This window comes from Mustela lutreola, chromosome 2 (assembly GCF_030435805.1).
Source record: "Mustela lutreola isolate mMusLut2 chromosome 2, mMusLut2.pri, whole genome shotgun sequence".
Taxonomy (NCBI): Eukaryota; Metazoa; Chordata; class Mammalia; order Carnivora; family Mustelidae; genus Mustela; species Mustela lutreola.
Window position 1 is genome coordinate 72,891,528 of NC_081291.1, and position 25,774 is coordinate 72,917,301.

A 25,774-nucleotide genomic window follows, 5' to 3' on the forward strand; every position below is an offset into this window, starting at 1 on the left:
ATCTAGAAATAATGATTTAATGTTAAGACTTGTATTTAGGAACATTTTAAGATTATATTTAATCTCTGCCTCTCAAATAAAAATAAATAAATGAATCTTTAAAAAAAAAATAGTTCATCCATTTCTTCCCCTCTACCTCCACTCCTACTTTTGCAGCCACCAATCTGTTCTCTTGTATCTATGAGCTTGGTGGGTTTCTTAATTTTGTTCTTGTTTGTTTTTTAGATCCCACATATAAGAGAGATCATACAGTATTTATCTTCCTTTGTCTAACTTATTTCACTTAGCATATTGTCCCTGAGATCCATCTATGTTGTTGCAAATGGCAAGATTTCATTTTTTTTATGACCGAGTAATATTCGATTGTATAAATATACATCTTCTTTATCTATCCATCAACGGTGTGATGTGGTTGTGTCCATATCTTGGCTGTTGTAAGTAATGATGCAAGAACATGGGGACGCCTATATCTTTTCGAATTAGTAGTTTTGTTTTCTTTGGATAAATACCCAGAAGGAATTGTTGGGTCATATGGTGGTTTAATCCTTAATTTTTTGAGGAAACTCCATAGTGGTCACACTGACTTACATTCCCGCAATACTATACAAAGGTTTCCTTTTCTCCACATTCTCACCAACTCTTGTTATTTCTTTTGTGTTTTTGATAATAATAATTCTAAAGAGTATGAAGTGATATCTCATTGTAGTTTTCATTTTTTTCCTGATAATTAGTGAGGTTGAGCATCTTCATATGTCTGTTGGCCATTCTGTATGTCTTCTTTGGAAAAATGTCCATTCAGATCTTCTGCCCATTTTTTAATCCGATTGTTTGTTTGCTATTGAGTTGAGTTCTTTATATATTTTGAATATTGGTCCCTTATTGGATACATCATGATTTGCAATTATTTTCTTCCATTCAGTAGGTTGCCTTTTCATTTTATTGATGGTTTCCTTTGCTGTGCAAAAGCTTTTCAGTTTGATGTAGGCCTAATTGTTTGTTTTTGCTTTAGTTACCAGATTTCCAAAAAACCATTGCCAAGACCTATTTTAAAGAGCTGGCCACCTTTGTTTTCTTCTAGGAGTTTTATGCTTTTAGGTCTTATGTTGAAGTCTCTTATCCATTTGGAATTAATTTTTGTGTCCAGTTTACTTCTTTCGTATATGGCTGTCCAATTTTCCCAGCATTCTTTCTTTTTTTAAATTTTTTTAAATTTTTGTTTTCGAGACAGAGTGTGAGTGAGTGGGAAGGAGGAGCAGAGGAGAGGGAAAGAGACTCTTTATTTATTTATTTATTTGACAGACAGAGAGACAGGCAGAGAGAGAGAGAGAGAGAGGAGGAAGTAGGCTTCCTGCCGGGCAGAGACCCTGAGATCATGACCTGAGTCAAAGGCAGAGGCTTTAACCCACTGAGCCACCCAGGTGCCCCTTCCTAAGCATTATTTCTCAAAGAGACTATCTTTTCCCCATGGTATATTCTTGATTCCTTTGTCATAAATTAATTAACCATAATATGCATAGATTTATTTTGGGGCTCTGTATTCTGTCCCATTAATCCAAATGTCTCTTTTTATGTCAGTATCATACTGTTTTTTAATTACTGTAGCTTTTGAAGATTCTTCCATGTCTTTTCATGGCTCGATGGCTCTTTTGTTTTTTAGTGCTAAATAATAATCCATTGTTTAGATATACCACAGTTTATCCATTCATCTACTGAAGAACATCTTGGTTGCTCCCAAGTTTTGGTAATTATGAATAAAGCTTTTATAAACATCTGTGTGGGGGTGCGTATGTGGCTCAATTGGTCAAACATCTGCCTTCAGCTCAGGTCATGATCCCGGGGTCTTGGGGTCAAGTTCCGCATCAGGCTCCTTGCTCGGGGGGTATCTGCTTCTTCCTGCCACTCCCCTCTGCTTGTGCACCACCCACCCCTACCGAACAAATAAATAAAATTTTAAAAAAAATATTTAAAAAACTAAGCATCTGTGTGCAGTTTTCTATATAAAGATAGTTTTCAGTTCCTTTGGGTAAATACCAAGGAGTGTGATTGCTGGATCATATGGCAAAAGCATGTTTAGTTTTGTAAGAAACTGCCCTACTGTCCTGGCATTCCCACCAGCAGTGAGTGAGAGTTCCTGTTGTTGCACATTCTCATCAGCATTTGGGGTTATCAGTGTTCTTCTGGATTTGGGCCATTCTAATAGACGTGTAGTAGTGTTTCATTGTTTTAATTTGCAGGTCGCTAATGATATATCATGTTGAACATCTTTTCATATGATTATTTGTCATCTGTATATCTTATTTTATAAGGTATCTGTTCAGGTCTTTGGTTCATTTTTTTTTTTTTTCCTTTCTTCAAAAACCTTATTTACTATAAAGACAAAACACCAAAATAGGTATAAATAATATAAAATTGGTTCAGTTGGGTAAAATTTTTAGTTAAAATATCTTAATATATTTACAATAACAAAGGACACATTTAATTTGGCCCTTTCTTGAATCAGGTTGTTCATTTTCTTGTTGAATTTTTTAAAAAAATTTGTGTGTATTTTGGATAATTATAGCCCTTCTTCAGTTATGTGTATCTTTTGCAAATATTTCCTCTCAGTGTGTGGTTTGTCTTCTCATTGTCTTTTGTAGAGCACAAGATTTTAATTTTAATGAAGTTCACTTTATCATTTCTTTTTTTCACAGATCATGCCTTTGGTGTTGAATCTAAAAAGTCATCAACATACCCAAAGTCATCTAGGTTTTTTCAAGTGATATCTTCTAGATGTTTTATAGTTTTGTGATTTACATTTAAGTCTGTGATTGATTTTGAGTTAATTTTTGTGAATGGTGTAAGTCTATGACTACATGAATTTATTTGCATGTCAATGTCCAGTTGTTCTAGTACCATTTGTTGAAAAGACTATCTTTGCTCTAAAGATCAGTTGACTGTACTTACGTGGATCTATTTCTGGGTTGTCTGTTCCGTTCCATTGATCTGTTTGTCTGTTCTTTTACCAGTACCACAGTGTTGATTGCTAGAGCTTAAGTCTTGAAGTCTTGCTATAGTAAGTCTTGAAGTCAGGTAATGTCATTCTTCCAACTTTGTTCTTCTTCAATATTGAGTTGGCTGTTCTTAGTTTTTTACCTGAGTTTTATCCATAAAATAACTTTCTGGAGTTTTTGTTGGGATTGCACAGAATCTATAGATCCAATCTATTGTCCTATAGATTAAATTGGAAAGTACTTCTTGACAATATTGAGTCTTCCTATCCATGGACATGGGATATCTCTCAATTTATTTAATTCTTTGATTTCATTCTTCATTTTTGTAGTTTTACTCATTTAGATTTTGTGCATATTTTGTTAGATTTACAGGTAAGCATTTCATTTTGGGGGATTTGCTAATATAAATGGAAATGTTTTAATTCAAATTCCACTTGTTCATCACTTGTATCTGCTTAACTTTTTAAGTGATTAATGGATGCCTGGGAATTGATGTTCATATATATTCAGAAATGTTTTGCCACCTGAGACCTGTGAGAAGGTAAGCTTTGTGGTTCATTGTGTAATTAGTATGGGGAGGGATTCTGTTACATATTTGACTAATTTTAATTTATTATTATTTTTCAAATTCTAAAATTATATTATGGTAGTGGAGGGCAAGAACAAGAAGAGAAAAAGAAAATTCATGTGACCATCCAGGTCCACCAAGAGTTCATTCAGGGCAGCAGGTGAATAGAATACCATCTTCCAGAATAGTTCAGTGTGAAAACATTAAGAGGAAAAAAGGTAAAGTAGGAAAAAAGGTAAAGTTTCTGTTATGTTGCCCTCAAGTCTATTGCTATCGTGTAGAAAACCACTTTACATTTAAATTGTATAGTAAGGTCATTTGACTACTGTATTTGCTATTTATGATATATAATCTAAATCCTACTTCAAGAAAGGATTTAAGGAGTTCAGCTATAAAATTTGATTGGCATTTTATAATAAGCATATATAGGATAATTGCAGGAGCCCTGTAGAGAAAAAGATTATTGTGTTAAAAAGCAAAACTGATTAAATAATTACTCAGACGTCAAATTTAGTTCTGGCTTCTTGGTAGCCAAGCCAAAAAAGGGAAAAGTCGAGTGCGTTGGCTCCAAATATATAACTAAACACAACATTACATAAAAATGATATGTGAAGTTTTAATCTTCTAAAATATATTTGGCAAAAATTATTACTTTTAAATAACTATCCTCTTCAAGTAAGTAGTCACCGACAAAAGGGAGTTATTTTGGGGAAACAGAGTTTTTCCACCAACTTGTATATGACAAGGATTCTCAAAGAAAGGGAGACTTTCTCTGAATTTATGACACAGTTCTTAAGACATGGAGGGAAGAGGGGGAGAGGCAGGGAAACAAAGAATCTGAGATAGAGTGCACCCTGAAAAACTGTTCTGCAGATGTGTAGACCTTCTTCATTTTGTGATATCTTAATACTGTTCAACCACAGAAGACCAGGCTAACATATTGTTATTTACATTCTCTAATATGAGGAGAGCTCATAGGAGCCTGGAGGAACGCTTGCCTCTTCACTCTGTCATTGACAAGCAGGGAATAGTAGTGGTTGCATAATAGAGCCATGCTTCCAGCTTGTTTTATTCTAGCCTTCAGAAAACTGTATTTTAATTGTAATACATAAAATACCAGTTTCGTAACAATAGTTACCCTTGGCACACACAGTATCCAGTGATATTTTCTGTTGCATGTCTTCTCTTTTTTTAATGTTAGTCATGGCCACATAAGCTTATTTTATAGCACTATGGATCATGAAAACTAATTGTAGTGCAAATTCTTAGTTGTTAATTAGAGATCAAGTCATAATCTTTAAGTATGAAATAGATACCAGTAGTGACCTTCTGTTACTTCAGTCTGTAAATTCCGTATCTCCTAAAGTGTTAATGGCTCTTCTTTTGATTTAACTCAAGGCAATTTTGCTCTAATCAGTAGGATAACTTTTTTTTTTTTTTTTTTTTTTTTGAAAAATCCATGTGAGTTAACAAATTTCTTCTTTTCATGGTCTGTGTTCTACAAAAACTAGAAGTAAATTGTGCATGTATTTTTTTTTTTAAAGATTTTATTTATTTATTTGACAGAGAATACAAGCAGGCAGAGAGGCAGGCAGAGAGAGAGAAGCAGGCTCTGCACTGAGCAGAGAGCCCGATGCGGGGCTCGATCCCAGGACCCCAGGACCATGACCTGGGCCGAAGGCAGAGGCTTTAACCCCGCTGAGCCACCCAGGCGCCCCTGTGCATGTATTTTTAAATGTACTTGAGATACTTATATTTAAATCCTCTAGTTTAAAAGTCAGCAAGGTATAGTCCGTGGTCAGATGGCCCCACTGTTTAAGTACAGTTTTGTTTGACCACAGCCACACTCATTCATGTGCTTTATTGTTGCTGTTTTCCCACTACAGCAGCAAAGTAGAATAGTTGTAACACAGGCCATGGGGCCCACAAAGCCTAAAATGTTGACTATATGACCCTTTTTTAGAAAAAGTTTGCTGATCCCTTTTCTAGTGATTGATCTTTCAAAAATTTAATCCTTTCCTAATGTCTTATAAATCCAGATTTCCATGTGCTAAATTTGCTCAATTTCAAGTAACATAATATTGCTTTTGATATAATTTTCCTTGATTCTGTTAAGTTTCCTTTCATTAAATACCTACTAAACATTCATTTAACCTACCTTAACAATAATACTTGTGCCATACCTTCCGCTGTGCAGCTCTAAGGTACCCGCTGAGTTCTCTTGTCTCTATGGTTCAGTGGATTTACCTCAAAGCCCCACTTTACCAGCTGTCAGTGCCCAAGCAGAGCAGGAACACGAAGTCAGAATTGCTAGAATGCTAACAAGACATGGGACTCTGCCAGTGGGTGCCTTTGGTCCAACTCCTCATTGGCCTGGCTGACCATTCTTGGAACTTGTGCTGCAGTCCAGGACTTCCTACCCAGTCCTCCTGCCTTTGCTCTGTCCCTGTCAGACCTACATTGTGGTCTGAAAGGTCTCTCCACCTTCTCCCTTTCCTGGTTCTCTCACACATCTAAGTGTGTCTTGACCTCTGCTTTTCAGCGGTTGCCAACCAGCATAGTCAGCCTCAGCTTGTATGTGTAATATGGTTACTGCCTTCAAGGGCCCATGGTAGCTGAGGTGTGTGGGTGGATAGAGGAAGAGAAAAACAAATGGAAACATCATTTATACTTGACGGTATTGTTGCAAATATGGCAGGTAAGCAGTTTCTTAGAGTTCAGAGTTTTTAAAGTTTAGAAGAGGGAAAGAACTATAGTGAGGATACAAAAGGGAAGTTTGTGGGGGAAGTGGGCACCTTGTCTCCTGGTGTATAGTACTTACACAGTAATTGTTCAGTGAGTGGGAACAATTTGGGTAGGGCACTGGGAGCGTGTTTGGGGCTGAGAAATCATGCAGAAATGAGGGAGGAATGAGAAAGATTACTTTGGCCTAAAGTCGTCTTAGAGTGGTAGGAAATCACTGTAGAAAGACAGATTGGAAATGATTACAGAGGATTGGAAATACCAGACTAAGAAGTGGATTTTATTCACAGGAGTTGAAACACTAGCAAAGGTGTTATAGTAGGGAATACTGTGGTAGTGGGATTTTAGGAAAATTAACCTGTATAGAAAATGGGAAAAAACACTAGGGGGTAGATGAATTGTGCAGTTCAACTTTTTGGTGTTAATGGGCAGCAGAGAAATGGAAAGAAGGAATGGTTTCCGGGGACATTGTAAAGTGAGAAGAAACAGCCAATTTCCAGAGTACCCAAAATTGGGCAGTGGTACTGGCTGTGGATTTGTACTCTGGCAACATGGAGGAAAGGGGTACCGCAGTGACAGAGATAAGGAAGATAATCTTGGGTTGAACTGCTTCCTTGCTTTTTGTACCCAGGCTGAGATTAGAAGGAAAACAGTGACCTCTACTCCTTATTTTAGACACATAAAATTTGAGAGGCTGGCAGGATAGCTTAAGTGTCTGTGAGACATTTGGGAATGAGAAATGAAGCTCAAACGGGGAATCAGTGGAGCTGTCAGTGTTTGCTTACACGGCCTGATATTGAGACCATCAGTACCTGGCTTATTGCTTACTTTATTGTTTAGACTCCTGTTGTAGTTCTTCATGCACAGCCTTGTATATTGACTTTGTAAAAGGTTTGAATATGTGCCAAAAAAAAAAAGAGGTAATCTGAAAATGTGGTTGGTCTCCCGATTGCCAAAAAATCTCCATAAATGATCCTGTAATCTCTATCATTTAAAAAATACAATAGCCTTCCATTCACTCAATAATGTATGAGACACACTTCTACTCAGTATTGTATGAGGTCATATATGAGACAAAAGGGTGCCTCATATTTAGACTTCTTTATAGACTGTTATAGAATGGAAAAGGTAAAATTATAATGTTCAAAAATAGATGTCACAGAAGTGCTTCCCAAAAATTGCAAATAATTTCATCTGGATTTAAAACTGTACTTTAAAAAATACTCCTAGATGTGGTTTGCCAAAATTTAAGAATGAGAATGTCGAGTTACCCAACTAGGATAATTTTAGCATGCCAGCTTTGAGGAGGTAAACTAAGGGGCATCTTGTATCTCTTTTTAAGCATTGTACTCAAAATATTTTTCACTAGAAAAAAAAGATTACACTATGGATATTGAGGGTTTTTTATCTGAAGAAAAAAATGATAACAGGAAATTGTCACCATCTGCAGTAAAGCCACTTAACATTTCAAAGTAGTGTTTGAGGGGAAATTTTATTATTATTAGTTAATATTATTTTCTCATATTGCATCAGAGGAATTTATAACCAGTTTTAAGAAACCATGTGGCACTCTCTGCTTGTTAAAACTCTAATATATTTCTTATTTATTTGTTAAATTCTTTTTAATTAAAGTATAATCGACATACAGTGCCCTATTAGTTTCAAGTATACATCATAATGATTCAATGTTTTTATACATTATTAACTGATATCCATGATAAGTTTAGCTACCATCTGTCACCATACAAAGTTTTTACAATATTATGGAGTGTATTCCCTATGCTATAAATATATAACCACAGTTTTTATTTCTGTCTTGTTTCTATGGTATTTTCTATATGTAATAATTTTAATGTTATTGTCACTTTATACATTGGGGATGTGTGTGTGTGTGTGTGTGTGTGAGTGCCTTGGTGAATAATAAATCCACATCTTTTTAAAAGGTTATGTCTAGAGAAGATATTTCCACACTGGTTTCTTTCCTCAAGAACTTTATCAGGAGCTGAAGCCGTCAATGCCTTGAGACCATTCTACTTTGCAGTACATCCAGATTTCTTTGGACAGCACCCCAGAGAAAGGGTAAACATTTATTTATTTATTTAACCTTTAGTCCCCATTTCATAACCTAAAGTTTTGCTAATTTTTGACACAATATTATCACACACAGTTGTACAAATTGTACACAGTTGTACAAATTTGGATTGTTCTGTTATAGTAATAAAGTCAGTGTTTTGACTTGCTTTGAAAATATACATATTGAAAATTGGAAATCTGATTATTGATGTTTTATGAAATCTGAGAGAATGGAAAATCCATACATTGGGCTCTGCTCCCAGTTCCTGGCACAGAGCTCCTGATACTCTTGTATCTTCGTAAGTGAGAAGAGCACTAGAAGCATCTCTTGTTCTGCTCTTTGGTCTTTGGCTCCATCTCTGACACCTGACTCCTAAAGGCCTTGTAAGTCCCTATATGATGGGAGCACGAGGAGCACCTTTTGTTCCATTGCAGTGACCCTGGGTGGCTCATGCATGGAAGCTGGTCACCAGAAGGACCAAGGCATGATTAGAAGCTTGGAATTTTCCGCCCCAACCCTCAACCTCCAGAGAGGAGAAAAGGACTGGAAATAGACATAATAATTGATCATGCCTACATGAGGAATCCTCCATAAAATTCCAGTAGTATGGGGTTCAGACAGCTTCCAGGTGGACAAACATCTCTACCCTGGAGGGTAGTGCTCCCAAACTCCATGGGGACAAAAGCTTCTGCACTTGGGACCCTGTGTCTCTCTTCAGCTAACTGTTTATCTGTGTCCATTATTATATCATGTAATATGGTAAACATGAGTTTTTCACTGAGTTCTGTGAGCTACTCTAGTGAATTAATAGAATCTAAGGAGGGGGTTGCTGCAAATTGCTGGTTGGTCAAAAACTCAAGTGATAACAGGTGTGACAGACATCTGAAGTGTGTATATGGCGGTGTGGCGGCAGAGGGAGAGGACGGTGTTGGGGAACTGAGCCCTTAACTTGTGGGATCTGATGCTGTCTCTGGATATATAATGTCAGAATTGAGTTAAGTTGTAGGACTACCAGCTGGTGTCAGAGAGAATTGCTTATTGTGGGGAAAAACCTCCACTCATTTGGTGACCAGACATGTCGGAAGTCAAGTATTTTGTGTGAATATACAGAAGGCACACAGGAGATAGACTGGGTAATTCCCTGTTTATGAAGGCTGCCATTTTTTATGAAGGCAATAAAGCTATCATGAAGAGTCTTTAAAGTATTAGTAATGTTTTCTGAACCAGTGTTTGGAGTAAAATTGAGTGTTTGAAAGAAAATTTCAGGCTTCTGTCACCATGGTCAGTCTGTTTTTTAAGGATGGTTACAAGGAAAGTTTTTCAGTGCCCTAAGTGGTTTTCCCTTCTGTTGCATGCTGCTGGTTCTCTTCCCTACAGCCTCACTTATTGTGTGCTCAAGGAATGCAGACGGAGATGGGAAGTAACTTATAATAAACTTAGTGAGGATGGTCAATATTATTTCATTTGTTCTCTTTATTTTCTTTAACATTAATACCTGGTTTAATGTTAAAAGGGATTTAGAACTCTTAAAAATTTAGAACATTTTTATATAGTTTTTTTCTACTTGCAGTGGAAAAAAATTTAATTAGTAAAATGAATCAACAAAAAAATATCCATTACTTTGAGGATGTTAATTACTTAAAGTTTTTAAACCCAACATATGTGGAAAAATTATGCCTAGTCGTAGGTGAATGTTTTCCCTCCTCTACCAGTGTATCTTTTGTTTTTTTATTAAAACTACTGTGTGCTCCAAAAGGTGAACTCAGCAGGCATGTGTTACTTAAACTCTACATTCCAAAGAAATGCCTAGCTTTGGTATTTGCCCTTGACTGCCTCCTGGGAGAGAAGCTCTGAGCCCTTCAAATATCCTGCCTGATGGGAATCTTTTGTATGTGTGAGCTATCAGGCCATGCCAGATATTTTACGCTAAAAATGTGATTTTTGGTGAATGCCTGTTTTCATATGTTGGGGTCCCTCTGGGTGTGCTGGAGACTGAACAGCTAAGGTCAGTCACATGGCCACTACATGCCTGCTTGATTGAGCCCAGTAAAATGCTGGACACCAGGGCTTGACTGAGCTTCTGCAGTTGGCAACACTTTTCATGCATTGTCACACATTGTTCCTGGGGAATTAAGTGCTAGCTCTACAAATCCACTGGGAGAGAACAACGGGAACCTTGAACCTGGCCTCTCCTGGACTCTATCCTACATGCCTTTTCCTGATTTTAATCTGTATCCTTTTGCTGTAATAAACCATATCCGTGAGTGTAACAGTTTTTCTGATTTCTGTAAATCCCTAAAATGTAATTATTCTAGTAAATTAATATAGCTGACCCTTGAATAGTGCAGGGGTTGGGACACTAACCCCCTGCACATTTGAAAATCTGTATATAACCTTTGACTTCTCCCAGAACTTAAATACTAATAGCCTACTATTAACCAGAAGTCTTACCAATAATATAGTTAACACATATTCTGCATGATATGTGTATTGTATTCTATATTCTTTTTATTTTAATAGATTATTTATTTATTTATTTGACAGAGAGAGATCACAGGTAGGCAGAGAGGCAGGCAGAGAGAGAGGGGGAAGGACCCTGGGATCATGACCTGAGCCAAAAGCAGAGGCTTTAACCCACTGAGCCACCCAGGTGCCTTAGAGTAAAATAAGGTAGAGAATATAAAATGTTATTAAGAAATCATAGTGAATCAAAAAAAAAAAAAATCCATGTATAAGTGGTCCCATGAAGTTCAAACCCATGTTGTTGAAGAGTCAACTATATTTTCATTTACTCTTTTGACTTGTATTTGAGTGCCTACTCTGTGTGAAGCCTTGGTTTCTGGGTTTTTACTGGGGGGTCAGTCACGTAGATATGGTTTGTCCTTTCCTTTCTTGTTTAAGTGTCACATTCATGAGGCTCTCCCAGATTGCCTTATATGAAACTGTCACCCTGCCACCCAGCACTCTCTGTCCCCATATCCTGTGGTACTGTTTCTGTTTCCTTGCCATATTAGACATATTGTCACCAAAGTTCTAGCTCAGGGAAGGCAGTTCACCCTTCCTGGCCCTTCATGTTCATTCAGTCCAGTCTTCTCTGCATTTGTATGGAACACCCTTGTCTCTTTTCTAGAAAAACAGACTGAAAGTGCTATCTAAGCAGCAACAGAATAGGGTCTCAAAGTGAAGCACAGCTACTCTTAATCCTCTTCATTTTAACTCAGTTTTAAAATACAGAAAACATTTCTAGGTTTCAAAAATCAAAACTAAATACAAAGTTTACTCAGAAGTCTCACTCCTGTCCCATTTCTTTTGCCCCATTTGTATAACTTCTGGAGGTAACCATTTTCATTGGGTTTCTGGGTTGTTCTATATATTTCTTTTTGGCAAACATAGAAACTTGTAGCAAAACAGAATTACAAAGATTTAGTCTTAACACTAGCAGGAAAGGTACCTCAGCAGCCCACTGAACTATGGTAGCTAAGAATAGCATATTACAATCAGTTAAACAGACAAAAATAAACTGATTGTTCCTAATTTCAGATCATACAGTGTATCTGAGAAGAAACCTACAGTGATAGGAAACATGGTTACTATTTATGCCATTCCCTAGAGCTATTCCTTCACTAAAGGATGTTTCTTCTTTTCACTTAACAACCTTGGAAATAACTCCATGTCAATTCCTAGATATCTATACCACATTCTTTTTTTTTTTTTTTCTTTTCTTTTTGGTTGTATAGTATTCCATTGAATGAATGCACCATAATTCAACCAATCTCAGGATGGTCATTTTAAGAGCTCTTTATTAGAGAGAAATGACTTGCAGATATTTTCTGTCAGTAGCTTATTTGTCAATAAACTGCTTATTGTGTGTGTGTATGTGTGGTTTTTTTGTGTGCCTTTTTTTTTTTAGTTTTTAGTTTTTTTATGTAAGTGGGCTCATCAATCACATATTATCAATCATGTATTAGAGATATTTAATTTCAATCACATATTATCAATCATGTATTAGAGATATTTAATTATAGTTAGACTTTTTCCACACCAAAGTTATAAAAGAGTTCAACATGTTTTCTTCTAGTACTTAGTTACTTTTTTTCACATCTTAGCCATAAAGAGTTTGTTCTGTTACATGTTGTAAGAATGTGGATCTAATTTTATTCTTCATCGAAGAGTTATGAAATCCCAACATTTTTAATACTAAATTATTCAGTACCCTCAATAACGTGTTTAAAGTTCAGGATATAAATGCTGTTGTTTTCTTGATCTGTTTTGTGTGTAAATGCTTCTTGGTATTTTTTTTTTCCAGGAAGTCAATGAAAATTCTCTTAAGAGATTGAGTGTCTACTTAGAAAACCTCCAGAAACCAGGCTTCAGGTCTTTGAAACCAACTCCGCTTACATTTTATGTAAGAGAAACGGAGCAGAATTCCTCTGAAGGCCAGGAACCCTTTAGCACTTCTGGTATGTTTTCTTATTTCTAGTGTTTCCCTTGCAAGCTATGTGATAAATATGTTTATTAAGTCTGCCGTTGCCTGAATACCTTTGGATTGAAGCCTTGGTCATAAATAAATAAGTAAGTATGTATGTATGTATGTGTGTGTAGATATGTATGTATGTATGTATATAAAATTTGATTGTTCTCTCAGAATTTGATTCTGTTCCTGGCTTCCTGTGTTTGAAAAAGCCATTTTTTTGAGTTTAAACTTTTTTGTGTGTAAAACTGAATGTTCCTGTTTGTTCACCTCCTATTTCATATTTTAAGTGTTAACCATGTATATAACAATTTACATTTTTTAAAAAGTACAGCCTATATTCCCTTACTTAGCCATCAAAGTACCCCATGAAGTAGGTAGTATTTGCCCAAGTAAATTATGTGCAGGGATTTTCCCAGGGCTGAAGATGGATTGTGGGTCTTGAACCCAGCCAGGTCTTTCAACTCCAGCTGTAGGCTCTTTTTAGTCAGTCTTAATAGAAGCCTTCTTTTTGGCCCTTTGTTACTGCTTTAGCCCTGATCCAAAAATATTTAAAATTAAGGGTAGATAGGTAGATACAGGTCTATCATTTCTCTACATATCTAAATAAAGGGGTTATCCTTTTGGTGATCCTTGAGGAAATGACTTTATTTTTAGAATGAACTTTAAAATAATTTAAAGGTTTACCAAGAGCTTTCTCTGAGTTAAGATTAAAACAAGTATAAAATGTGCTATAATTTTTTTCTGAAGCAAACTGTTAGACAACTCAAAATCTGATAGGTTTTTGGAACCTAGAATCTATTTCTAGCTCTGCCAGTGACTAGCTATGAGAGCTTAACTTCTGGTTCTTCATTATTAAAATGAGAAAGTTTAAGTACTAAAGCATGGAAGAGGTTAAGTACTGTGTTATGTACTGAAACACTCACAGTGAAGACCCCTGCCTTATACTTTGGGCTCACAGGGCTCCTGGGTGCTTACATGGAGTATGGAAGAGCTTGATCTAAGAAGTACTAAAACAGGATCTTTATGTTGAAAACAACTTCCCACCAAGTCTCTCTAGGAGTGAGCATTTGATAATACATTTACTCTGTTTTCTTAATCTCTCGTGTTTGTATGTGGGAGTTCAGGAATCAGAAATTCCTTTCCTTGACTCTTTTCCATCTACCTCTGATTTGGGAGTTTTATTAAAAATAGACACTATTCTCATTATCCAAGACAAAAAGTCAACTCATAGCCCTGTTGTGAAGGAACTGCTCTACTGAAGAATGCTTAAATGATAGTAGTAATAATAAGTAATTATGTTTATCACTCTAAATGACATAATTCTGTTTGAAATTGTAAATAATAACAAATATGTTGTGTAAGACCAAATATTCATAAATACTTTTTAATAAATACACAGTTAAGATTAAGCCATGAATTGAAAAATATCATATACTTAGGCATAGTGGTCTACTTAGATCTCATGATTTCTCTCTCCATAACAGATGGAATGTATGAGAGCAAATTACATCCTTTACAGTTTTTTAAAACAAGAATGTTATCACCAGTCTGTTTTTATTTGTCTGTATTTGGGAGAGTCAGACTCATTTCTAGTAGCTACAGTTGCCACTTTCACAAGCACCATCTATTGGGTTTGTCTTGAATGTTGACTATATGTGGAGTTAAAGAATAAACCAGGTCTATTTGTTAGGGAAGGAGCAAACAGAGGGAAACTCAGAAACTTAAGAAGTTTCACACAGCAAAGTAAGGACAGAGCTGGTACTAGAACAAATGTCTCCTTAATCCTAGTCTAATGTGATTTATATGCTACATTATCTATTCTTCTTTAAAAATATTGTTAGTAATCATTTTTACCTTTGCCTGTATGACAGAGATTGGCACTCTGACAAGTATTTAATGTCTTTAATCTCTTGATCTGATTATAAAATTAAGATCATTCCTAATTAAGATGGTAATAAGGTAAAGTGGTTACTACTGATTTTCATTACTAAAATTAAAGTCTTAAATTACTTCTTCACTTTTGATGGCCTATGAGGAAATAAACTTCCTTCAAACAAGTAGAAGATTCACCGGGAGCTTTCTGTGAGTTAATACTACAATAAGTAACTGTAGGCAGCTGTGACTGAATAAAGACGGAAATCCTCAACTTTCATTAATGGTAAACTTTGAGCCATTCATTAAACAAAAATGGATTATAGAAAAAATGAATTCAAAGTGGGAGATAATACAGCATATATGACAAAAAGATAATGTATAAAGAGCTCTTAGAAACCAAAAGGAAAACACAAAGTAGCTCCATTACAAAAATGGGCAAAGACAATGGCTAGACAGTTCAGGAAACAATATATACAAATAGCCAAAAAAATTAAAATGTTTAACTTTAGTAATCAAATCCAAACTAAACTAATGATGTACTGTTTTCCAATAAAGCATATGCACATTCCTTAGCCCTTACATTCAATTAAGTAGTTAATGGGATTGATAAGGTAGAAACAGATTTATCCTTGACTGAGCTCTTCCTACCCTCAAACACAGGAATTAGGACTTTACTTTCTTCTTTCACCAACTAGAACAACTCCCTTACTAGTATTTCTCACTTTACCATAAAATGATTCAAGGAATTCAGCTAAAAAAACTTTCTTAGTTTGCATGTTCTAGATTCCTTAACTCTGTGTGGCAAGCGGAATGTGTATCTCTTGAGAATAATTTAAATTGTGAAATCTGTCATCAGTGCCAAAGATAAGAAAATACATTTCAGGGGCGCCTGGGTGGCTCAGTGCGTTAAAGCCTCTGCTTTCAACTCAGGTCATGATCCCAGGGTCCTGAGATCGAGCCCCACATTGGGTTCTCTGCTCAGTGGGGAGCCTGCCTCCCCCTCTCTCTGCCTGCCTGTCTGTCTACTTGTGATCTTTGTCTGTCAAATAAATAAATAAAATCTTAAAAAAAAAAAAAAGGAAAATACATTTCAGCCTTATATAAAAAGTGAAAAATAAAAGCTTTTATGTCCATCAGTTTCAGAAATGTCAAAGAAATTAGGCTTCGTTTCCTTCATTATGTGGACTGATATATATAACTGCTAATAAAAAATGGATTGATCCATACATACAGACATGGAAGAGTCACCAAGTTTAAGTAACAAAAGCAAGTTCAAAGTAATATGTCTAGAGTGATACTGTTTATATATTAAAAGGAAACAATCCAAACTGTAGGTGTATGTTTGTGTAAATGAATAGCATATATTGTATGTAATGAACACAGAAACATGAACACAGAAAAGGTCTAGAGCAGTCCGACTGTCCAAGAGAACTTTCTGTGATATAAATGTTCTGCATTCACACTAATATAGCGGGCACAAGTGCCATGTGACTGTTAAGCACTTGAAATGTTAGCATGACCAGAAACTGAATTTTAATTTTGTTAATTTGCATTAATTTAACTCTAAACTGCCACTTAGGGCTAGGAGCTACCGTATGAAATAGTGCAGGTATGTTATAGATGTGACTAATAAATCTAATATATATATTTAAATATATATATTTTTAAATATAAGTCTAATAAAGATGTGAGGTTTTATCCTTTTTAAAAGGAGACTTTTATGTTTATTATTATTTTTATGTTTATTATATGCATCTCTAATTACTTATATAATAATGTTATAATTTTCAAAACCAATTAAAAGTACTTTTTAAAAATGAGGAAAGAATCAGCATGCTCTTATGGAGAAAATACTGGGCTTGAAGTCAACTCAGATTTAAACCCTTGTTCTGCATTCTTCCTATTTCTTCGCATTTGCAAAGAGATAATAATCACATGGTTGGTAGGGTGTTGAGAAGTTACATAAATTCAGCTAGAATCATGCCTAACCCCCACTAATGAAGAGATAAAAAGGAGAAAACAAATTTCCTGTTGAGGTTGTAACAAGTTAAGATTACTAATCTTATCCCACTGACTATCCATAATCAAACTAAGATTGTAAAGTGTTAACTTTTAAACAATTAAGGAGTTTCACATCCCTTCCAAAAAATGTTGAGTTATTAAGTAGTTGTGTGGACAAGTGTGAAGATAATCTCCTGTAATCACAGAAAATTCAAGATGGGTTTGTGGCACCCCTGAGACTAGACTCTCTGGCTGCTCTCATCTGAACCACTGTCACAGTACACCCTCCCCATCCCCTCCTCTCCCCCTTTGTCTTAGTGCCAGAAACTGTCTTTTATGGACACTTGCTCATAAGAGAGTTTTTCCATCTCTTAGACTGTCGAGACCAAATTTATGGGCAGCACTGAAAATATTTTGAATCCCCTCCATGGGCTGGATCCAGGTCTCAAGTGCCAAACTAGACAGAGAACTGACCAGGGAATTCATGAAGGTAAAGATAACTGCATTGTAGTTTTGGACAAGGGAAGTAGTTTTCTGTTTACAGATTATTTACCAGTAGGATAGTTTTTAATCAGTAATCAAATGTTTTTAAAAGATTTTTATTTTATTTTTGTTGTTTGAAAAGGTGTTTTTAAATAAGTGAATAATCATCTGTATTAATTGTTTGGGGGAATTATATTCTCTAGGATTTCGAGCAGTCAAATTTACTTTGCACACCAGAGATCTGCTAAGCACAGTATTATATATTCTCAACTCCTGCAGTTTATCTGTTGAACATATCCAAAGCTTGAATACTAATGTGCATTCTCAGCCTCTCAAGGAGGCTAAAAGGATGTCTGACAGGCCCATCAAGTGGGACAAATCTTACTACTACTTTACTGGATTTAAGGACCCTCATGAAGACCTCGAACAAGTCTCAAGAATGGAAACAACCCTAACGTATGTAAAAGTTCTTATTTTACTAAACTTATTCGTAGTTCATATTTAGAATGAGAGTCTGATCTTCCAAGAAAAGTAATTTCTATTAAAATAGTTAATCCAGTAACCATTATGAAAAAGATTTCATGTTTCTTAAAGTTGCCCAAGTACTTCCAACTATATTTAATTTGTAGTCTTTTGATACCAAACATGCATACAGGGGATTGTTTTGTTTTAAGTTTTAAAAATTCTGCTCTTCAAGTTACCCCTGGTAAGTAGAGAAAAGATATACACCTAAGACTATAAAAAAAAGTTAGTTTTTTTCATTTGTTAAACATTTCCAGTTTCTCCAGATAGCTCAACAGTAATGTCCTTTAGTGTAATAATCCATACATGATAGAAGTGCATGGAGACAACATTTGAAAATATCATCTGGGGAGTTATAAAGTATAAGCTATCAGCTATAAAATAAATTAGTCCTAGCGATATAATAATGTATAGTGTGGGGACTGTGGTTAATAATACTGTATTGTATATTTGGAAGTTGCTGAGAGAAAAGATCTTTTCAGTTTTCATCACAAGAATAAAATGTGTTACCATGTATGGTGATGGTGTTAACTAGACTTACTACGGTGATCATTTTTTAATATATACCAATATTAAATCATTATGTTTTATACATGGAACTAATGTTATATGTTAGTTATATCTATATTTAAAAATATAATCTGGAAATACTGAGAAAGAATAATTTTTAATTATAAAAGCCATGTATGAAATATTTCCCTTTTACTTGTCCTGTTTGTAAAGTCACCATTAATATTTTTTTGAATAAGTCCTTTTTGGACTCCATAAACACCACCCATATTCTGTGCCTATAGTTGTACCTAAAGAGTTCATGGCTTACCAGAGGATTCTCATTTATTACATCATAAATTATCTTTAATTATCTACTGGCCAAACATCTACTTTGTGAACTACCTATACTAACTCAGGAATCCCTGCCCTTGCTATCTAGCTAGATTCCAAATAAAGCCATAGAGACAAGAAAGTAGTAGTCTAGTACAGAAAGGGAGACAACCTGTCGGAAGGCATGTGTGTACATGTCTATGATGGTCTCCCTCTGGTCTGTGTATGTGTGTAACTAGGGGGTAAATCACCTCCCTAAATATGTGGATTTTAATTGTTCCAATTCTCTTTGTAAACAAAACCAGAATGAAAATGTGACTTTGGGAATGATAATGACAGACCAGAAGTAATGAAGTAATGAAGATAGAAATTGATGTATAGGGGCACCTGCGTGGCTCAGTTGGTTAAGCCTCTGCCTTCGGTTTGGGTCATGATCTCAGAGTCCTGGGATAGAGCCCTGCATTGGGCTTTCTACTCAGCGGGGTGTCTGCTTCCCCCTCTCTCTCACTTGGCCTGCCTCTCTGCCTACTTATGATCTCTGTCTGCCAAATAAATAAATAAAATCTTTAAAAAAAATTGATGTATATATATATAAAAAAAAGTCATGGTAAGGTAGAAATTGATGATTTAAAAAAAAGGTTTAGAAAAACAGAAGAGATGATTGAAGGTAATTACATGCAGAGGCTACAGTGGAAGTTAAGTAGGTTGCTGTGAGTATGAGCAGCTCCAAACCCTTTGAGCCAGTCTTGACCTTTTCCCAAACACAGATACTGCCCACTTTGAAGGTACTCTACTGAGGTCTTACTCAACAGTTTGTTTTAGGTGAGTTTTTCCCAGTAAGGGTTCCAGGAGCTTTTATCATAAAAGTCAGAATAATATCTGTATCAATTTCTTGTTTCAATTATTAATTTTTTAAATTTGTAATTATTTTAAAATAATTATAAAATCATCGAATCATTGGAGAGCTTTCAACTCATGAATTGAGTGATGCTGCCTTCTAAGATTTAGGGTACCTGTGACAGCCAAAACTTGTTAGCCACCATGGTCATTTTGGCCATATGCAGTTCATGTTTTTATTTTGATTCTTGTATTGTTTAATTTCATCTTGTATATTTAGGTTGCAGAAGAGGAATCAGAAGGTGCACATAATTATAATGGTCACAAAGAACATAAAAATGATAATTCAAATTTACATCAAACTGATCTTCACCAGTGAAGATCACTTCACAATTATAAATTGTATTCACCTGATCAAAAGTTATTCTTAAAAGCATGTTAAGCTTTCCTCTAGGATTTCTAATAATTTCTTCTAGTATTTCAAGATACAATTTTTTTTTTTAAGATTTTATTTATTTATTTGACAGACAGAGATCACAAATAGGCAGAGAGGCAGGCAGAGAGGGGGGAAGCAGGCTCCCTGCTGAGCAGGGAACCCGATACGGGGCTAGATCCCAGGACCCCGAGATCATGACCTGAGCCTAAGGTATAGGCTTGACCTGCTGAGCCACCCAGGTGTCCCCAAGATACAGTATTTTAAAAAGATAATATAATAGCATTGTGTTTTTTTTAATAGCAGTATTTTTTAGTGTAAACTGAAATCATCTCTTAATGTTGCGAAATAAAACCTAGAAATTGTGAAAATAAATCAGTCAGGATTTTTTTTTTAAGTAGAAGAATTACCACATTATAAAGCTCCGTTCAATCTGTTTTCATATTACATCTGGTAATTACATTTTTTTTTTTAAGTGGTAGTTACATTTCAATCCATGTTTAGGACATGCTATGTAATTCTGAATTTCTTGGCAAGTTGTGCTTTATCTTACTTCAAAATCATTTTACTGTATAACCATATAAAATGGATAAAGTGAAATTTTTAATACCTCAAGAGTTTTTTTTCTATACTGTAATAGAAGTTTGCCAGTCTCAAAAAAATTGGGAAATTCCACTCCATGGACATGTTGTAGGTTTTAATATGTCCATATTTTGGGTATATTCTCTAATTTCCAAATAATATTATAACAAAATGAATTTTAATTTGTGCTTGGAAGGAGCCAGTGGGATCCATTTCTGTCTAAACAAATAATCCCATATGAAATACCTTTTCCAAAGAAAAAAACATGTCATGGAACTATAGAAAGGCCATTGAAATGCTACTCTATCATGCACTGAAATCCAGTAAATGTCAGACTTCCATTTTTTGCATTTGAATTTTGTTCAAGGAGTTATATTTCACTTTCAGTGTAGAAGTTCTAAGTCAATCTTAGTGTTCACAAAATGCCACATTGTACAACTACAACCTTGGAACTATTTCTGTAGAACATTTGGAAATTTTAGTCATGATTTAACTGGTATCATGCATTTATTTATTCTTCCTTTTCTGTAGGCTAAGTCAGTGTTTTTCACATTGCAAGTATGATGCAACTTAGTGATTAGGGATCAGCAAAGTGGTTTTGCTTTTGCTTTCATCTTTTTTTACATTTTTAAAAATACATGTTTTCAGTAAGTTTAAGTAGTGTTTCTCAAAATACTTGTTTTAGTTATGTAGAAACATATATGTGTGTGCATGTGTGTACATACTGAGTCACCATTTAAAAGTTCTTACTGTGAAAAAAAATTTCTTTGTATGGATTGCCATCCAAGAAGTTTGAAAAGCTATTTGTGTAAATGCCTTACTTGTTCCACGCAGTTTGAGGCCTAGGAGTTTGAAATTTATGCCATCTTAATTTTATTTTGATTTGGATCATGGCTCTCCTTTTCATGCTCTTAAATCCATGAAGAACTGAACTTCTTGGGAGTTACTGAAATATTTTTTTTAAGATTGTATTTATTTGAGAGAGAGTGAGTTAGAGAAAGAGAGACTGGGAACACAAGCAGGGGGAGCAGCAGGCAGAGGGAGAGGGAGAGGAAATAGCAGACTCCCCGCTGAGTAGGGAGTCTTACCTGGGGCTTGATCCCTCAGGACCTGAGCTGAAAGCAGGTGCTTAACCAACTGAGCCACCCAGGTGCCCCAGCATTATTGAAATATTTTTATCTAAAAAGAATCATGAACCTAGGAAGTAAACTAAATGTCTTCAATTTGCATCTAACTTTACACCTTGTACATGATATTCCTGTATTCGTTTGATTAAATTTTTTTAAAAAGATTTTATTTATTTATTTGACAGAGGGAGAGAGAGAGAGAGCATAAGCAGGCAGAGGGGTAGGCAGAGACAGAGAGGGAAGCAGGATCCCCGCTGAGCAGAGAGCCTGATTCGGGGCTTGATCCCAGGATCCTGAGATTATGACCCAAGCCGAAGGCAGAGGCCCAACCCACTGAGCCACCTCGGTGCCCCTGTATTCATTTCTATATACCACTTTGCTTTGGCTTCATTTCATTATCAGTTTTTTTTTTTTTTTTTTTCTTCTCTTTGCCTGCCTCTTATCAACAGTACATGTATTAGGATGCCTGGGTGGCTTGGTGGGGAGCCTGCTTCTTCATCTCCATCTGCTCCTTGTCCCAGTTCATGCTCACTCTCTCTGTCTCAAATAAATAAATAAAATCTTTTTAAAAAATGCTCTAAAAAAATACATGTACTGTATTTAGCACTGTAGGTATAATGAAATCATTTTTGAAACCAAAGCGAGGTCTAATAAATTAACCACCATGAAGTAACCACTTCATAGCCTAATATGGTTATAATCAAAAAGAGAATAGCAAGTATTGGGAAAGATGTGGGAAAAACAGATGTCTACATAAAAACTTGCTCATAGCAGCATTATTCATAATAGCCAAAAGTAGTGCCGCCGTAGCGCAGTAGGCAGCACGTCAGTCTCATGATAGCCAAAAGTGTCCCATCAGCTGATGAATGGATTTCCAGAATCCCGTGTCTGTCCCGTGTCTGTGGTCTGTTTATAGGATGAAGTAATATTTGGTCATAAATACAAATGAAGTACTATACATGCTACAGCATGGATTTTTTTTTTGAACATTACTTTGTTTTTGTGTTTATTTATTTGACAGACAGAGATCACAAGTAGGCAGAGAGGCAGGCAGAGAGAGAGAGAGGAGGAAGCAGGCTCCCTGCTGAGCAGAGAGCCCAATGTGGGGCTCTATCCCAGGACCCTGAGAACATGACCTGAGCCAAAGGTAGAGGCTTAACCCACTGAGCCACCCAGGTGCTCCACTTTGAGAACATTATGCTAAGAGAAAGAAGCAGCCACAGTGGACCACACATTGCATGAGTCCATCTACAATCAGAATTGGCAAATCTGTGAGATAGGAAGTAGATTAGTGGTTGCTAAGAGCTGGAGGGGAGTATTGAAGTAACTGCTCATGGGTACATGATTTCTTATTAGGGTGATGCAAGAGTCCTAAAATTGATTGTGCTGGTGATTGCACAACACTGAGAACATACTAACAATAGATGACTTGTTTGGTATATATATATATATATATATATATATATATATATATATATTACATTTCATTAAAGCTTTTCTTTTTATTTATTTTTAATTTAAATTCCAGTTACATACAGTGTAATACTAGTTTCAGGTGTAGAATTTGGTGATTCAGCACTTCCTTACAACACCCAGTGCTCATCACAAGTGCACCCCTTAATTCCCATCACAAAGGACAAAAAGGTTTAGATATTGACAATTTTGGGGTGCCTGGGTGGCTCAGTGGATTAAGCCGCTGCCTTCGGCTCAGGTCATGATCTCAGGGTCCTGGGATCGAGTCCCGCATCGGGCTCTCTGCTCAGCAGGGAGCCTGCTTCCCTCTCTCTCTCTCTCTCTCTGTCTACTTGTGATTTCTCTCTGTCAAATAAATAAATCTTTAAAAAAAAAAAAGAAAGAAATAGATATTGACAATTTTACGTGGCTCACCCTAGTACTATCATTAGCAGAGAGCTGCCCTTGGAATCGTCCTCTGGAACGTTATGCTAATACAGTGTGGTTTTCAAGAAGTTGTTTCTTCCCTTGTTGGATTGTCTATAGTCCCAAGTGGTACTCTGATCAAAATATTATCTTGTACAAGAAAGCCAAGGTCATTACTTTAGTTTCCAGAATCCTGTGAAAGGACCAAACAGCAAAGATCAGTTGGGTCTCTGGACCCATTTGGATGTCTTGTTTGGAAAAATGTCTATTTGTGTCTTCTGCCCGTGTTTTAACTGGATTATTTGTTTTTTAGGTGTTGAATTTGATTAGCTCTTTATGTATTTTGGATACTGACCCTTTCTCAGATATGTCATTTGCAAATATCTTCCATTCTGTAGGCTGCCTTTTAGTTTTACTGATTGTTTCCTTCACTGTGCAGAAACTTTTTATCTTGATGAAGTCCCAATAGTTCATTTTTGCTTTTGTTTCCCTTGCCTCAGAAGACTTATCTAGTAAGACTTTGCTATGGCCAATGTCAAAGAGATTGTTGTCTGTGTTCTCCTCTAGGACTTGAATGGTTTCCTGTCTCATATTTGGGTTTCTCCATTTTGAATTTATATTTGTTTAGGATGTAAGAAGGGGGTCCAATTTTATTCTTGTGCATATTGCTGTCGGTTTTCCCAGCACCATTTATTTAAGAGACCATCTCTTTCCCATTGCATAGTCAATCCTTCCTGCTTTACTCAAGATTAATTAATTGACCATATAGTTGTAGGTCCATTTCTGGGGTTTCCATATGTTCCATTGAGCGATGTCTATTTTTGTGCCAGTACCAGACGGTTTTGATCACTACGGCTTTGTAATCTAACTTGAAGTCTGGGATTTTGATGTCTCCCACATTGTTTTTCTTTTCCAGATGGCTTTGGATATTTAGGGTCTTCTATGGTTCCATACAGATTGTAGGATTGTTTGTTCTAGTTCTATGAAAAACACTGTTGATATTTTGATAGGGATTGCATTAAATCTGTAGATTGCTTTGGGTTGTATAGACATTTTAACAATATTTGTTCTTGTAATCCATGAGCATGGAATGTTTTTCCATTTCTTTGTGTCATCTTCCATTTCTTTCATCCATGTTTTTATAATTTTCAGAGTACAGGTCTTTCACCTCTTTGGTTAGGTTTATTTCTAGGTAACTTATGGTTTTGGGTGCATCAGTAAAACTTTAAAAAAACTATTACTACTCTTTTTAAAAATATATTATTGAGGGACGCCTGGGTGCCTCAGTTGGTTAAGCGTCTGCCTTCAGTTTGGGTTGTGATCCCAGGGTCCTGGGAGGGAGTCCCACATCAGGCTCCCTGCTCAGTGGGGAACTTGCTTCTCCCTCTCCCTGCTGCCTGCTGCCCTCCTTGCTTGTGACCTCTCTCTCTTTCTCTGTCAAATAAAATATTTTAGGGAGCCCAAGGTAGGACTCGATTCCAGGACTCTGGGCTCATGACTTGAGCTGAAGTCAGATGTGTAATTGACTGAGCCACCCAGATGCCCTTCATATATCCTAATTTCTTATCTCTGTATTGCTTAGTAGAAGTGTCTTCCTTTGCAGAACAATTTTATCTTCCTTACCTCCCAACACAACACAGTATCAAGCATTTCAAATAAATATTTGATAGATGCATAAGGATTTTATTGGTTTCAAGATTATCAACTTGATTATTTTTTAAAAGTCTATTCTGCCAGCACCTGTTAAGTCATATTCTAGTTATGATGACTTCCATTGTATATATAAAAAATTAAATTTTAATAAGAAATAAATTTTAAATCTGTTCTTAGATTTCTAGAGATGGAATAAAGGTTTAAAAATTCAAGATACTCCAAAACCTCTCCCTTCTGTTTTCAGTGGGCTGTGCTAGATCTTCACGCATATACATCCATCGTTCACTCATATTCTCCCCAGGGAAGGTGGAACTATCACTTCTACGAGAGCAAATGTGGAAATAATGTTATGGTACAACTAATAAGATGAAAAGTCAAACTGAAAAGACACATCTAATGGTGCTGGTGACACACTTAAAGGACAGTGAATATGTCCTAATGAAGGAACTTGAAAGATTACTTTGGGGGTTCTAGCTGGGTAGATTCCAATTTCTTCCTTTAGTTTAATCTTAATCATTAGTGCCCTGTGCTTTCCATGCTTACTCCTCCATATCTCTATCCAAGCCCCTCCACTGGCCAGACCTTACCAGCCCAGTCTCTTTTTACCACAGAGTCTCCCAAAACACCTGTCCTTTCCAGGTAGGTCTGTTTATTCCCCTGTTAACACCCAGCGGAAGTTAACTCTATTACTTTGGGCTCTATTCAACTCTCCC

The 25,774-nt window shown here is 36.0% G+C and overlaps 1 protein-coding gene across 10 annotated transcripts in view; it reads left to right on the forward strand.

Annotated features, from left to right (window-relative positions):
* The window catches only part of TCAIM (T cell activation inhibitor, mitochondrial), a 45,729-nt gene that overhangs the window by 5,796 nt on the left and 14,159 nt on the right, over window positions 1-25,774 (forward strand). For 4 of the 10 annotated variants that reach the window (XM_059162284.1, XM_059162289.1, XM_059162291.1 and 1 more), the window contains exons 2-5: window positions 3,459-3,531; window positions 8,244-8,379; window positions 12,681-12,834; window positions 17,411-17,663. In XM_059162284.1, the coding sequence (XP_059018267.1) occupies window positions 3,503-3,531; window positions 8,244-8,379; window positions 12,681-12,834; window positions 17,411-17,663 (572 nt within the window). In that variant the 5' untranslated portion in view covers window positions 3,459-3,502. Of the gene's footprint in view, window positions 1-1,301; window positions 3,070-3,458; window positions 3,532-8,243; window positions 8,380-12,680; window positions 12,835-17,099; window positions 17,215-17,410; window positions 17,664-25,774 lie in introns of those variants that run through there. The other 6 variants (XM_059162292.1, XM_059162290.1, XM_059162288.1 and 3 more) reach the window with 4 other exon arrangements.